Raw genomic sequence first — 16,568 nt, forward strand, 5'->3', positions numbered from 1 at the left:
ATTCAGGCTCTTCTACTACTAGAGTATGCTTTATACAAGAAGTACATCCTCAAGAGCGATTGTACCCCCATGTTGATGAGGTTTTTAACCTCACTCACCCAATTCACCACAAGGGAAGAATTTCTTCACAAGCATAGAATTTGTCTCTCCAAACAATGTAATCACGGAGCAGGGGGTGGAGTTTTAGCACATCATGGTGGGGCAGAAGTTGCTAACACACTATTGGGAACACAGTAGCTGTGTACAGCACCTCTACTTTCATAGCACCTGAACAGGGCTAGTGAATTAGTGGTAACATCTTACATAAAGAGTTTTGGAATGCAGAAGAGGGACAGCCCTCACCACACCTCTCCACCCAGCAGTCTCCATCCTCATTGAAAGCAAGATTTGCTACTTCCAAGCACCTCCAAAGACCAGTAAAAGGTCAGAAAAGAGCCCACTGCCCATCTCTCACTGTGCATTCATCACAATTGCCCCTCTCCCTCCAGGTAAAAAGCTATGCCTGTCATTACCAATGGCATCTGTGAACCCTTGACTTCAAGCATCAAGAGGCCATTCATACAGTATTAAATATGCCATTCAGAACATTGATATTTTAAATTCTGTCACATTACTTCAATATTCTTACTTGGCCCATTCTGGGTGATTAGCTACAGTTTCATTGATCAAATTGCTTGTGACTTCAATCATATGTACACTTTCTTGATGTACCTGAATTCAAAACAGAAAGATGGAAAGTGTTAATGAAAGTAATGCAACATTGCACACGTAATGTCCTAAATGAATACAAATGCAATCAGTAAAGTCTAGAGTAGGGATGTGCACAAACTTGTTCGGAGGCCCTTTTATGGGACTCCAGACAGGTTCAAACACTGGCCAGTTCAAATGTTTGACCGGGGGTGGGGGCGTGTCAGACTTTAAGGATGGGGAGGGTGCACTTACCCCTCCCCCCACCGGTACTCAGTTCCTGTAAAATCCTTCGGGACAGCAGCATACCTCCTGGCTGCCCCTTCCCCTCTTCGGCCAGGAGTGGCTGGAAGTACCAGGCGCGCATGCACACACACGTCATGCACACTTGTGCATGTCAGACAGGCTCGCACATGCATCAGGTACTTCCAGCAGAAGAGGGGAAGGTGCAGCAGGGAGGTATGCTGCCACTCCGAAGGAGGAGAGTGGGAGAGAGGGGTAAGTGCACCCTCCCCCGCCCTTAAAGTCCAACCCCGCCACCCCTTCAAACTACCCCTGCCCGGTTCCGTGCACATCCCTAGTCTAGAGTTGTCAATAATCAGATATGCTTCTGCTGCAGATGCCACTTCCATCCATGCCCTGTTGCTTAAGACAACCATGGATTTAAATTTATTCTGCAGATTGAGTTAGAAATTCAAAATGATTGGCAAATTTGTGTGTCTACCTTGCAACACTTTGGGAAATCAGTATTCTTTGTTCCTGGGGTGAAGAAAATCATTGGACAGATCATCATTTGGACAGATTATAATAATGCACCCATAAAAGGTGTATGAAAACCTCAGTCATCAAACATAAAAGCTGAGAAATTTCATCACTGGTGAAGCAATATACAAAATAATATTCTACCTAATATTATTAAATTAATGGGCAAATTGTATGATCTAGCTAGTCTTCAATAAACTCAGTCGCTTCCTTGTCTGGGGTGATGGCCCCTTCCTTCTCTGATGAGTGAAAGACACCCTCACTGCTGCTGAATGGGAATTAGAAAGAAGAGGACTAGATTTGATGGAAAGAGTAAGGTAAAGGAAAAGTAAAGTGTGCCATTGAGTAGGTGTTGACTACTGGCGACCACAGAGCCCTGTGGTAGTCTTTGGTAGAATACAGGAGGGGTTTACCAGTAAGGTACTGTGTTATTTAGTTCTCCTGCAAAAGCCTAACCAGAGGCAAAAACAGGCCACCCCTCCTTTTCTTCACAGACAATTAGGGGAAGGAAAAGAAGAGTCGCTACCATCAGGCTACAGCAGAGGAGCAAGCAAGCAGCAAGGCCCCTTCATTGGCCTCAGAAAATCCATCTGGATCCTCCCCTCTGACAACCTTTTTGTTTGTTTTTAAAAGATTGTGAGCCCTTTCAGGACAGGATTATTAATTTTTAAAATGCTGGAAGTTTCTTTGAGCCTGTTGGAAAGAGCGAGATATGAATCTAAGAAAGGAACAAACAAGAGGTGCTTCTTTCCCTCAGGCTGGGGCAAAGGTGGAAGCAGCAGGAGGAGAAAGACTGAGTACCCTTGCTTATGTGTGTGTGTTTGCCCTCCATCAGTGTCTATACATGATTATGTCACCAAGACACATGGCTCGCCTCTCCTATGTGTGCTAGCATAATTCTCTCTCCTTCTCTCCTGATGGTACTGCTATGCTGGCATCAGTAGGGCAGAGCTACAGCAAGTTTGCAGATTCAAAGATGCTGAAAGGCTGCTTCCAGAATGAGTGACTGGGTTTAATGATTTAATCCTCTCCCTTCCACCCTGATATTGCCAGGCAATCCTTATCTTCCACTCACATTTCTATTCCAAATGTGCACACCAGAGAGAAAACACAAGCAGCAAAGCAAGTGGGTAAAATGCCTTTGTATGAAGCCATATTTTGCTCCCCCCCCCCCGGTGTGGCTTACAACATTAATAAAAAAGAAGATACAATACAGAATAAAAAATTAATAAAAATTTTAAAAGTTAAAAGACCAGGCTTGAATCACAATTAAACTGACTTTTAAAAAAAATGAAATTACAAAAAAGCTAAGCACTGAGGAACCTACCAGATACAAGAAGCAGATAAAATATTTAAAAGTCTCTCTAAAAAGATGTTTTTAGTTGTTTCTTTAAACAATTTTTCTGAATGTCAGCTTCTCTGTGTTGCTGTATGAGAAACTGGGTATTGTGTAGCAAAGCTTCCCAGCCAGAAAGTGGCAGGTGGGGGAGATTTTGCACCAACTCTCTCTCTATATACATCATTCCCAAGTCTGGTGAAAGAAAGAAAGAAAGAAAGAAAGAAAGAAAGAAAGAAAGAAAGAAAGAGGGAGGGAGGGAGGAAGAAAGAGAGGGAGGAGTTGCAGAAAAACCTGGGGTGAAGATCTTGCATGAAGGGAAAAATTGTGCTCACTAGCCCTTTTAGCCCTGGGGCTGAAAAACAGCTTGTGCTGTGGCACAAATCCTTTCTATGGCTAGAGGACTGGAGAGTCCGGGAGGGGAATTTAAAACAAAGCTGTGAAAAGCTGCTGGATGGAAGTTGGGAAAACACAAGAGATACAACTTTTGGGCGGAGGGAGAAGAGTCTGTTTTCTCTATTATACTGTATATGATACAGTTGCCAGGGAGGTGAGGAGAGTGTTTTAAGTTTTAGAAAAAGATGTGAAGGAATGCAGGCATGTGGAGGAGCAATTTCCTATAATTTTTTCTTAATTCTGTTTGGAAAGGGAAGACTGCAGTTGCTCAGTGGAAAGGGAACGACACTCTGCATTTGCTCAGAGGCATTTTTAGTATATTTCCACTGGAGATAATAGAAATTAATCACTGACTACCAAGTTCAGGCATACACTGGGCATTTTGAGGAGGGAGAACATTGGGAGTGTGGTTGCAGAACATGTGGTGTGAGTGTTTGAAGTGTGCAAGTGTGGGGCATTATTTTGTTGTTAAGTGTGAGAGTATGGAGCACTTTTTTGAGTTTATTGACTTAGCTTATTATTTTATACTTATATTTTATTGACAGCTTATTATTTTATACAGTAATGCAAATATAGTTTATATCCCTGGATATGAACTCTATAGAAAGGACGGGGGGTGCCTTCGAAGTGGAGTAGCACTGTATTTTAAAGAAGGGATAGAATCTAACAAGCTAGAAAACCTAGGTGGACTGGAGTCCTCCACAGAAACCCTGTGGGTGACAATACAAGGCCTGAAAGGGAACATCTTACTGGGGACGTGCTATCGCACTCCAGATCAAAATGCTGACAGTGACTGGGAGTTGCAGGAGGAAATCAGGGAGCCATCAAGGAGAGGCAGGGCTGTAATAATGGGTGACTTCAATTACCCAGTCTATGTGTGGGTAAATTCACAGTCAGGTAAAGACAAAGAGGTCAAATTTCTAGTTACTCTGAATGACTGTGCCCTAGAACAGTTGGTCATGGAACCAACCAGAGAGAAGGCAACCTTGGACTTAATCCTGAGTGGCACCCAGGACCTGATGCGTGATGTCAGTGTCATCGACCCTTTAGGGAACAGTGACCATAGTGCAATCAAATACAGCATACATGTGGGGAGAGAATCACCAAGGAAGTCTAACACAGACACTTTGAATTTCAGAAGAAGAAACTTCTCCAAAATGAGAAAAATGGTCAAAAGAAAGCTGAAAGGGAAAATCAGGAGAGTCACTTCGCTCCAAAATACATGAAGTTTACTCAAACCCACAATACTAGAAGCCCTGTTAGATTGTATACCCCAAAGGAGGAAAGGTACCACTAAGTCCAGGAGGATGCCAGCAAGGCTAACAGGTAAAGTCAAGGAAGCCATAAAAGAGAAGACGACTTCCTTTCGAAATTGGAAGGCCTGCCCAAATGAGGAGAACAGAAAGGAACACAAATTCTGGCAAAAGAAATGCAAGGTGACAATAAGGGAGGTGAAAAGAGTGAGGAACATTTAGCTAAAAGCATCAAGAGGAATAACAAAAACTTCTTTAAATACCTCAGAAGCATGAAACCTGCTAGGGAGGCAGTTGGACCACTGGACAATGAGGGAGTGAAGGGGATTATTAAGGAGGATATGGAGGTTGCAAAGAAACTCAAAGAGTTCTTTGCATCCGTCTTCATGGCAGAGGATACTGAGCATATATCTGTTCCTGAACCAAGTTTTTCAGGGATGGAGGCTAAAGAACTGAGTCAGATAGAAGTAACAAGAGATTATGTTCTAAACTGTCTGGAAAAACTTAAAACTAGTGAATAGCCAGGGCCGGATGGGATCCATCCAAGAGTCCTCAAAGAATTCAAATGTGAAATTGCCTACCTCCTTGCTAAAATATATAACTTATCCCTGCAATCAGGCTCTGCACCGGAAGACTGGAAAGTAGCAAATGTAACGATTTTCAAAAAGGGATCCAGAGGCAATATGGGAAATTAAAAGCCAGTTAGCTTAATGTCCGTTCCAAGCAAATTGATGGAGAGCATCTTCAAGGATTATTATTAAAAATATTTATACCCCGCCCCTCCAGTGCACTAGAGCTTGGGGCAGCTCACAACAATAAGATAGACACAATAAAAGTAATAAAATAACTAAATTAAACAAGAAAAGAAAAAGGAAAAAGTTGTCAGATTAAAAGCCACAATCATCAGGTTCAAATTAAAACTGAAAATTATAAAAAGCTAAAGGAGGATAAAATTGTAAAGCACATAGAAGAACCAGCTGGGAGAGAACCAGCATGCTTCTGCAAAGGTAAATTTTGCCTCACAAATCTTGCCTTTTGGAGTGCTTTGAGAGTGTCAACAAGTCATCAAAGACTCTTGAGGAAACTTAGAAGTCATGGGATAAGGGGACAAGTACATGTGTGGATTGCTAACTGGTTGAAGGGCAGGAAACAGAGGGTAGGCATAAATGGAGAGTTTTCACAATGGAGGGAAGTAAGAAGTGAGGTCCCCCAGGGATCTGTACTGGGACCGGTACTTTTTAATTTATTCAGAAATTATCTAGAAGTAGGGTAAGCAGCGAGGTGGCTAAATCTGCAGATGATACCATACTCTTTCGGGTAGTGAAATCCAAAACAGATTGTGAGGAGCTCCAAAAGGATTGCTCTAAACTGGGTGCGTGGATGACAAAATGGCAAATGTGGTTTAATGTTGGCAAGTGTAAAATGATACACATCGGGACGAAAAACCCCAACTTCAAGTATACGTTGATGGGATCTGAGCTGTTGGTGAATGACCATGAGAGGGATCTTGGGGTCATGCTTGTTGAAAGTGTCAACTCAATGTGTGGAAGCTGTGAAAAAGGCCAATTCCATGCTAGGGATCATTAGGAAGGGGATTGAAAATAAAACTGCTAATATTATAAAGCCCTTATATAAAACTATGATAAGGCCATACCTGGGAGTGCTGTGTACAATTCTGGTCACCACATCTATCAATCATGTTTATTTGCGGTCATAGACCAAAATGTCACCACATCTAAAAAAAGGACATTGTAGAACTGGAAAAAGTGCACAAAAGGTCAACCAAGATGATCGGGGCCTAGAGCACCTTTCTTATGAGGCAAGGCTATAACAACTGGGGCTATTTAGTTAAGAAAAAAAGACGACTGCAGGGAGACATGATAGAGGTCTACAAAATCATGCATGGTGTGGAGAAAGTGGATAGAGAGAATTTCTTCTCCCTCTCACATAACACTAGAACCAGGTGTCATCCCATGAAATTGATTGCCAGGAAATTTAGGACCAACAAACAGAAGTATTTTTTCACACAATGCATAATCAACTTGTGGAATTATCTGCCACAAGATGTGGTAACCAACCAACCACCTGGATGGCTTTAAGAGGGGTTTGGAAAACTTCATGGAGGAGAGGTCTATAAATGGCTACTAGCTGGAGGGCTATAGGCCACCTCCAGCCTCAAAGGCAGGATGCCTCTGAGTACCAGTTGCAGGGGAGTAAGAGCAGGAGGGAAGGCATGCCTGTAGGCTTCCAGTGGCATCTGGTGAGCCACTGTGTGAAACAGGATGCTGGACTAGATGGGCCTTGGGTCTGATCCAGCAGGGCTGTTCTTATGTTCTTATAGACAGGATGAGCACTCGTATCAATATGCTATCATTATAAGCCCTGAACATTCTATTTGTCATGAAATCTAAATTGTCAGTCCAATCTGCCTGGAAATTTGTAGACATTAATTAAGTGATAGGTGATACCACCCCTCCAAATCTGGTGCAGATCCAATGCAAAATGGCTGAGCAGCAGCAGTTTAAAAACTGAAAAATGCTATAAAACAAATGTTTGCTACCTTTTTTTGGCCATCAGATAGCACTAACTTTTATTTATTTATTTTATTTGAAATTTATACACTGTGCCCCTCCAGTACACTACTGCTTCAGGTGGCTCACAACAATAAAATAGATACAATATAAAATATAACTAATAAAATTAACGAAATTAAGTAAACAAGTAAAAAGTCGAGGCTAAAACCACAATCAGAATTACCATTGCTGTTTTATAAGTTTCAAATTAAAAGTTATTTAAAAATTGAGAATTACAAAAACTAAAGAACCTAATAGATGGAACCAAAGATGGAACATTAAAAAACCTGTTCAAAAGTTGTTGTTTTTTTAAAAAAACAATGAGGGAGGGAGGGAGCATGGTGAAGCTTTTCAGGGTGGGTGTTCCAAAGCCAAGGAGCCACAACTGAAAAAGTCCTGTCTCTAATCCCCATTAACCGGATCTCTGTTAGTGCTGGGGCTATGAGCAGGGCCTGAGATGATGAGCAGAGAGCCCTGGCAGGGTAATACTTCTTAATGTTCCTTTAGTTGTGCTGTAGCATAATCCTTTGTTTTTTTTGAAAAAAATCAATGTAGTATTTCCTGAGTTTCCATCCAGTAATCCCCTATAATAACAGAGTAAAACCAACTAAGTTGGGAGACACAGGTTCTGAAGAGCGACTTCCTAGTTCTGAATGTTTCTGAGTCTGATAAGGAGAATCTAGGAACATTCTGGCACTTACCCTCATCTTAAAGGGAACACTCGCCACTCATTGTGAAGGCTTTCTTCTTGCTGCTGGTGTTGAGGACATCTCACATGAGTTATCCTCCCCATCATGCTCCAGAGGGCAGGAAATATTTAAATTAGTCAAAGACTTTAAGAGGCCCGGGAGGGTAACCACTCCCAGTTTAGTTAGTTAAGCCAAGCTTCTAGAAAGGAAGGAAAACATCCATAAAAGGTAACAGTAAGTATTGAAAAAACAGGTTAACAAGGTACAGACTAGTAGGTGCAGACAGCAACAAGAAGCAACCTTCACGGCGAGTGACCAATGTTCCCTTTTTAGCTGCTGGGTGAACACATTTCACATGGGGCATGCCACAGCTAACGAGACCTTGGGAGGGAGGGTAACCCTGGCTACTGGGGAGGAAGGACATGTTGAAGCACACACCTGCCGAAGGCAGCCTGAGAGGATTGCAGTAGGTCTAGCTTGTAATGTCTTGTAAACGTGGATGGAGAGGTCCTCGTTGCTGCTCTGCAGATGTCTTCTAGTGGAGCATTCATGGAGAAGGCAGTGAGCTTCAATGGAGTAGGAAAGTGTTGGACTTCATATGCCAAGGAAATACAGGCTTTGATCCACCTGGACAAAGTAGATGGTGAGACTTGTTGCCTCATTGTGGATGGTAGGAAGGACACGAACAAAGCTTCCATGGAATGGAATGAAGAGGACCGAGACAGGTAAGCCTTTAGACAACGACAGACGTTGAGCTTGTGCCAGTCTTTTTCTCTTGGATGAGAGGGGTTAGGACAAAAGGAGGGTAGAACTAGGTTCTGAGATCTGTGGAATACTGAAACCACCTTGGTAGTACTGAGGTATCCAGAATCAGAGTAACCAAATCTGAGGAGAAAATGCAGAATCTGGGATTGGCGGATAGGGACCTGAGTTCGGAAACTTGCCTGGCTGATGGAATAGCTACCAGGAAGGCTAGCTTCATGGACAGAATGTGGAGGGATATTGAACGTAGTGGTTCAAATGGAGGCGCATGTAGTACCCTCTGGGCCTTGTGGAGGTCCCAAGAAGGAAACCTGTGAACCGAAGGTGAGAGAAGCGATCCCAGGGCTGCTGCATGCTGTTTGATGGCGCTGGCTCATAGTCCTTTGTCTAGACCATCTTGGAGGAACAGTAAAAGTTCTGGAAGTTCACATTCTATTGCTGAAAGTTTGTGCTGTCTGCACCATCAAAGAAAAATGTGCCAGGTGGACTGATAAATTCGGTTGGTAGACAACCTTCTGGATGCCAGTATTTTATCTAGGACATGTCTGTCATATCCAAGATAGCCAAGTATGTTGTGTTTAGTCGCCAGGCGGCAAGCCTGAGCCAAGCTGGGTCATGAAGAAGGACTGGGCCCTGATTGAAGAGGTTGTTCCTCAGTGGAAGAAACCATGGGCCATCTACTGCCAGGTGAAGAATTTCTGTGAACCATGGGCAGTGAGGCCAGTAGGGAGCCACTAGAATCACTTGTGCTTTCATCAACCGAATGCAGCGGAGTAGTCTACCAAGGAGTGCGATCGGTGGGAATGCATACAATAGGTGTGGGCCATGGAGCTGACATGGCATCCACCCCTTCTGACTGTTAGCATGAAAAGTGGGAGAATAAACAAGGTAGTTGGGTGTTGAGGTGAGACGCGAAAAGGTCCACTGACATGACCCAGAGCTCCTGTGAGGAGATGGAGGATCTGAGAGTTGAGTTTCCATTCCGCTGGGTGCAACTCTTGGTGACTCAGCCAGTCTGCATGTGTGTTGAGGAAACCGCTGACATGATGTGCTATGATGGAGGACAGGTATGTTTCCACCCAGTGCATTAGGAGGACCGATTCCTGGTGGAGAGACTGGGATCGGGTCCTTCCCTGGTGATTTGCGTGGGCTTTTGCTGTCATGTTGTCCGTGCGTATCAGGACGTCTTTGAAGTGGACCTGTTTCTTGAAGGCCATGAGTGCTTAATGTATGGCTCTCAGCTTCAGCCAGTTCATGCTGTGGCACTTTTCCTTTGGAGTCCCAGTGCTTTGGGCTGAGTGTGATAGACAATGTGCTCCTCAGCTGCAGAGGCTGGCGTCTGTCGTGACAATTATTCTGGGAGAGTCTAGAAAGGGTCTGCCTTGACTCAGGCGGGAAGGCATTATCCACCAAGATAGAGATTCCTTGATTGAAGGAGGTAGAGTGACCCTTGTGTGATGTTTCTGTGCGATCTCCAATTGGTGCGGTAGGAGAAACCATTGTAGAGGGCAGAGGTGAAAGCATGCCCAGGGGAGTGCTTCCCAGGTGGACACCATGAGACCCAGTAGTTGAGCTAGGGTCATGACTGACACCCTCTTGAGAGACAATACGGATCGGGTTAAGAGTAATATCTGTCCTTTCTCTCCTCCGAGAGGAAGAACCTGTCTCGCATTGTGTCTATGACCACCCCCAAGTGTTGGAGTTGCGTGGAGAGAGTCAGGTGGCTCTTGGCAGTGTTGACTAGAAACCCGTGAGAAGATAATGCAGCAAGGGTGGTGTTTACATCTTGTGTTGCGGATTCTCTGGATTGTATGAGGAGATTGTCAAAAAAAGCAAAGAGTCTGACCTTTTGGAGTCTGAGGTGAGCCACTAAGGGGGCCATCACCACCATGAAGATCCTTGGGGATGACGAGAGGCCGAATGGTAGCACTGTGTACTACCTGTGTACTGGTAATGTGTACTGTGTACTGGTAATGGCATCTCTGGTAGGAGAAACGGAGGAGGTGGCAGGAGTGTGGGTGGACTAGTACATGAAGATATCCCTCTGTGAGGTCAATTGATGTCAGAATGTCTCCATGAGAGTTTCTGCTATGGAGCGGAGCGTTTCCATTCAGAATTTTCTGCATCTGACTCACTTCTTGAGTTATTGAGATCAAATACTGCTCTGAAGGAGCCGTCTTTTAGGGGCACAGTAAACAAGATAGAGTAAATGCCTCATCGGAGTTGGTGTGGAGGAACTGGTTCTATTGCCAAAATGGTGAGAAGGTGATTGATTGCTTGTTGTAGAGCCACGTGTTTCAGGTGGGATTTGGAGCAGGGCATGGGTAGGAATCTGTCCCTGGGACGGGTTATCAACTCTATTTAGCAACCATGGAGGATCGTGTTTAAGACCCATTTATCAGAAATGGACGCCTCCCAGGAATGGAAGAAGCAAGATAGGCGGCCTCCCACACCTGGTGAGTCAGGAGGATTGTCGAGGTTTGGATGATGATGATGATGATGATGATTACTACTACTACTACATTTATATCCCGCTCTTCCTCCAAGGAGCCCAGAGCGGTGTACTACATACTTGAGTTTCTCTTTCACAACAACCCTGTGAAATAGGTTAGGCTGAGAGAGAAGTGACTGGCCCAGAGTCACCCAGCTAGTTTTCATGGCTGAATGGGGATTTGAACTCAGGTCTTCCTGGTCCTAGTCCAGCACTCTAACCACTACACCACGCTGGCTCTTTAGATTGTTGTCCAAAGTGTTGTTTTGTAGAGCTAGCCTTGAGGTTGAAGCGATGCTTGTTCCAGTTAGTCCACTGTGGTCTTGTGTCGCTGTCTGTGGGGGGAAAAGTGGGTCGAAAGGGTTGGTTGAATCTTCTATTAGGTTGCTTGTCATCTTTGCGGGTGGATGAAGGGAGTGCCTTCTTCTGATCCGTTGTCTCTGCTAGAACATCCTGTAAGTTCTCATCCCCAAAAGGTTTAGCAACTGTAAAGGCAACCGAGGAAAGGTTAGAGCGGGAAGCTGTGTCGACCTGCCAGTGTTTTTAGCCACCACATTGTTGGCCATGGCATGTGCCCTGAAACGTACCGAATAAAGTGTTGCATCTGCTATAAAAGCTTGGGCCTTTTGAATTTTTAAGATAATCTGTCCCTGGGTGGATCAGGTGGTGGTGATTGAAAGAGTTTGTCTGTCCAGAGTAGTGATGCCCTAGAAATGAGAGAAGCTGCTATGGACGCCCATATAGATGATGAAATGCATTCATTGTTTTTCTTGAGTTGGAATTCGAGATTCTTTTCAGTGGGGTCTTTGAGCACAGACTCTCCATCTCAGGGCAGTATGGCACCAGATGTGAGAGCGGCCACATGAGTGTTGACAGGAGGTGTCTGAAATAAGGCTGCTGCTGTAGGGACAAAGCCATAGTGTTTGTTAGCCAGTGCAGTAGTCTTCTTCTGTACAGAAGGGGCCTGCCATTCCTGTCTTACGATTTCTGCAAAAGTTTCCGGTAGTGGAAACAACAGGTCCAGTGAAGAGGTGGTGGGAAGGACTAATGACTCCCTGGAAGGAACAGTAGTTCCCTGTAAGCCCTCAATTTTCAGGGCAGAGTCTGAAAGGCTTTTACAAACAGATTAGAAAAATCTTCAGATGGAAAGAGCCTATGTGAATGGGCAGAGGGCTCCACCTGTTGGCCATCTGACCATTCTCCTTCTTCCTTGGACTCAAGCTTTGGGTCTGGTTCCATAGGGGTCTGCCCTGACCCTGTTGGGTCTTCTTGGGGAGTCAAGGACCCATGTAGGGGCATGGGGTCCATGAGTCTGCCTAGGTGAGAGTCAGGAGAGTCATAGTCAGAGATCAGGGATGAATGCTCAGAGGAGAATTGCTTATGCTTTCAGCTTGACTTTTTGTATTTTTTTCCTTTGGACTTATGGAAATGTTTGTGCTTATGACCTCTTTTTTTATTTTTAGGATAGGGTTCTGAAGACACAGAGGAGGAGTCCGAGTCCTGTGATGAGGTGGTGGACTGTTCCCTGCACTTGCTGCGCTTTTTATGTGGACATTTTGGCTGGTGGTTTCCAAGCGTCTGGTTTAGCAGAGATGAACACCAGACACGCCAGGGCTCAGGCACTTCTGTGTGGGGGCGAGGAGACTGGGATGGTAGGACCTGTATGGTAGGACCGGTGGGAGGTTGGGGATGCATTGGTCCACTAGGGGCTACTGGCCCAAAGGGTCCTGGACTCACCAGAGCAGGCTTTACTGGGCTGGCCAGGATTGTTGGGGCTTCTGTTGGCTTGCTCTCCAGCTGAATAGGCATTAGTTGGAGCGGCATTACATTTGGAGCTCCTCTGCCCCCACACTCCTCAATGGGTTGAGGGGAAAACATTTCTGCCTGCAGTGGAGAGTCCAGGAACCCTGAAGGGTTCACTAGCAAGGAGGAGCCCGCGGAAACATCGCCCTTCCCTTCTCCGGGTTTCAGTTTCTTTTTCTTCGGGATGGTCGTGTCGGCATCTGTCCTGAGAGGCATGGGTGGCTTGGAGGGAAGTGGTGCAGGCTGCAAGATATCTGGAGCACTGAGGATAGCCTCCTCTAGGACAACGAGGTCGGGGCTTTCAGGCCTGTTGAATGGGGAGGTTGAATGGCCACGCTTCTGAGTGCACTGGATTGCCGTAAGCCAGACACTATGATGCCCCGATAGTGGGTTCTGGCCCTTACCTCCCCCCCACCATCACACCTGATGAAGATGCAGTGGTCCGTGGCGGGGTGTTTTGTGCAGTGCGCACCATCACACGGTGGTGATGGGGCTTACTGGGCTGGAAGGAGTCCACCGATTTCTTCCCCTTCGGCATCAGTACACTAAGGATGCCGGATCTCTGAGGCTCCATCGGCAGGAGAAGAGAGGAAAGTGGGGAAGAGAATGGAAATGGTAGATGTGGTTTTCTTCTTTTCTATCTTTTTTTAAAGGTATAAAAGTGAAGAGGAACGGAATGAGAGGAGGCAAAGAAAAAAGGAGTAAAGGCAGAGTGGCAATCGAAGCAAGGCAGTGTTGTCCTCTCTGGAGCTCTGCAGGACAAACTAAACTGGGAGGGGCTATCCTCCCAGGCCACTTAAAGGCTTTGACTAATATAAATATGTCCTGCCTTCTGGAGTATGCTTGGGAGGATAACCCATGTGAGATGTCCTCATCCAGCAGCTGAGAATAAGGTTTTTTCATTACTGAATTATGTTTGTGTTCTGAGGAAGCAAAGAGAGAAGTCTGAGTAACATGGAGTGGCTGTGATAAATCCCAGTAAGTATGGTTGATATTTGTTTGAGACGTCAGTCTGCTTGAGGTATGATGTCATGGTTTTGCTGTTGGTAACTCAGCTGCCTCACTCAAAAGTGCAACTCGCAAGGCATGGAAATGAAGGACTGAAACACGCCAAAAGACTGGACAGAAATGACCAAAGGATCACTGGTCATGGAGCATTCTGAATGAACCAACCAAATGGAGGAGGAGATGCAGAGGAGGAAGGTAATCCTTTCACAAAGTATCAGCCTAATTCCACTGTGGAGAGTGATTGACCTATGAGTCCAGAGGACAAGGAGGCCAGACCCGGAAGAACACTGCTACTTCAAAATCCTTAAATGAAGCCCTTTGAATCTGATCAGGGTTGGAGTGAGGGTAGGATAGAGCAATTGCCAGGAGAGATTTTTGGTGAAATATATGGAAATAAGAAAGGGTAATTAGGCCTAAACCTTGTCAAGGGGAAGGTTGATTATTAGGACAAAAAAAAAATCTCTGCTGCATGCCTATCTTACAGTAATAATAAGTAACTTGATCAATAATAAAAAGAAGGAGGAGGAGGCTACAAGTACCTACATCTGCCACACTTTTATTCTGCAATTATTATTTTTTTGCTTCAGTATTGTCTCTGATTAGAGATGTGCACGAAACCAGCAGAAGGCGGCTTGAAGACAGGGGGAGGGGTAACTTTAAGGGCGGGGGAGGATGCTCTTACCCCTCCTGCCGTGTTTCCCCCACCAGCGCTGCACTTTAAAAGGGTCTGGCGGGGCGGCAGCATACTTCCCTACAGCCCCATTGCCTCGTTGGACCGGAAGTGACCGGAAATATCCGACACAGGTGCGCACGTCGATATGCACATGCACATCATGTACTTCTGGTCACTTCCAGTCCAAAGAGGCAACAGGGCAGCAGGGAAGTACGCTGCCGCCCCGCCTGACCCTTTTAAAGTGCACTGCCAGCAAGGGAAATGTGGCGGAATGGATAAGAGCACTCTCCCCCGCCCTTAAAGGTACCCCCCTGCCTTCAAACGACCAAACCGCTGGTCATTCAAACCTGTTCATAGGCCCATAAAAGGGCCTCCGAAAAGGTTCATATACATCGCTATCTCTGATTCATCAAGCTACTGAGGAAGGTTTTGAATAGTGGCTCTCTCATTGGGGAGATGGTGCCAAGGTACACAACAAATGCACTTCTCCTTCTGGAGGCTTTTCCTAAATGGTATTTGGGGGTGGAGTGGCTTGGGGGTCTTTAAGGCAACATTTGAGTGACTTCCCCAAAAGCCATATTAGGTGTTGGGGGCAGATCAGTGCTTGGCTAGTAAGTTAAACCGATGTCTGTGAGCCCTTATACTTGTAATCAGAAGTAGGACTTATTCAAAAAAGGAATGTACAAGTACTGATATATTTAAATCAAAGTTATCTTAAATATTTTATATAGTCTCTTATGCAGTATAAAGATATACTACTAAAGTAAATGCTACATATATGACACTGCCTTTTATGAAGCCAGATCCTTTAAAATGGAGATGCTGGTGATACAACCTGGGATATTCTGCATAAAGCATATGCTCTACTTGTAAGATATGGCCCATCTCCTCAACTATGCCATTTATTATTGTGTTCAGCATCATTTAGTAGGCCATATTTTAGTATTAACCATTTTTCTAGTGTTTAAAGTTACATTTGCATAGGTGACTCTTCTATCCCGCAAATAAACATGTAGGCATTTACACATATTACAAGGCATTTACATTAACAAAGTCAAATTGACAGTACAACTGCTCTAGTCTTAAATTGAGATAAGGCAGTGAAAGGTTAATGATCTTTATAGACATGACTTAAAAAACAACAACCCATAAAATAGTAAAAACCCACTCAACAGGATACAGTACCTTTGCTGTGAGGAGCAGAGCTAGCAGGAGTGTTCCGATCACTAGCACAAATATAATAAAAATGCTAATGATTTTATCTAGCGTTTTCTCCAACCACACAATTATCTGTGTAGGGAAAAAGAAAGAAAGAAAACAGTCATAAAACATTAGGAAAACAAAAACAGGTGCAAATGAACACCTTGTGGCATCTTGCAAGATCCCTAATGTTCCCTCCTCCCATGTCTGTGTGAGGATATTGTGAGCCCTTTTGGGACAGGATTATTAATTCTAAATAATGCTGTAAGCCGCTCTGAGCCTTTTGGAAAGAGTGGGATATAAATGTAACAATCAAACAAATTATTTTGGTAGCCTTCTGTCTTAGTGAGAAATATCTCTGTTTATAGAGATGAATTATACAACAAAGAAACTGATCCACTTTCATTTAACACTTAAATGAAGAGTTGTATCCAAAGAATATGAATCCAAATACCACTGGCATTAAGGCTTAAGACAGACATGACTACTTTTATCTCCATTTAGACAGAAGAAAGTCTGAATTCACTTTCTTTGGCTACAACTTCAAGTGTGCAAAATGAGGAAGATGAGGAAGATGAGGATGCCAATTATTTTGTTACTGCGCAAGCATGGCACAAAGCAAACACCTAGCAAAGAAAACAAGAGTTTAAACAATGGGCAAGTTCTGATATAATGCAGAACCAGGATTAAATTGTGAGTTCATGCAACAACCCTGAACCTCAGAAACGTTTCCTCTTCCCATGCCTGCATGGGAATTGAAAGAATTCTACTTCTAGTGTTAGTTAGGAACAAGCCAGGATCATCTGTTGATGTCTGAATCAAACAATCCTGGTTCATTTCAATCAAAATAAACCAGGATCTGAACCCGAGATTCAAGCCAGAATGGCTAGTTCGGACATCATAAATTATCCTGGCTGGTTCATAACTAGAATCAG

General features: G+C 44.4%; 1 protein-coding gene across 4 annotated transcripts in view; it reads right to left on the bottom strand.

Moving 5' to 3' along the window:
• The window catches only part of TMEM245 (transmembrane protein 245), a 154,533-nt gene that overhangs the window by 70,696 nt on the left and 67,269 nt on the right, over window positions 1-16,568 (bottom strand). For all 4 annotated transcript variants that reach the window (XM_053260076.1, XM_053260077.1, XM_053260078.1 and 1 more), the window contains 2 exons: window positions 15,619-15,723; window positions 629-711 (listed from right to left, as the gene is read on the bottom strand). In XM_053260076.1, coding sequence (XP_053116051.1) covers window positions 629-711; window positions 15,619-15,723 — 188 coding nt within the window. The remainder of the gene's footprint in view (window positions 1-628; window positions 712-15,618; window positions 15,724-16,568) is intronic.

This window comes from Hemicordylus capensis, chromosome 6, assembly GCF_027244095.1.
Source record: "Hemicordylus capensis ecotype Gifberg chromosome 6, rHemCap1.1.pri, whole genome shotgun sequence".
NCBI lineage: Eukaryota > Metazoa > Chordata > Lepidosauria > Squamata > Cordylidae > Hemicordylus > Hemicordylus capensis.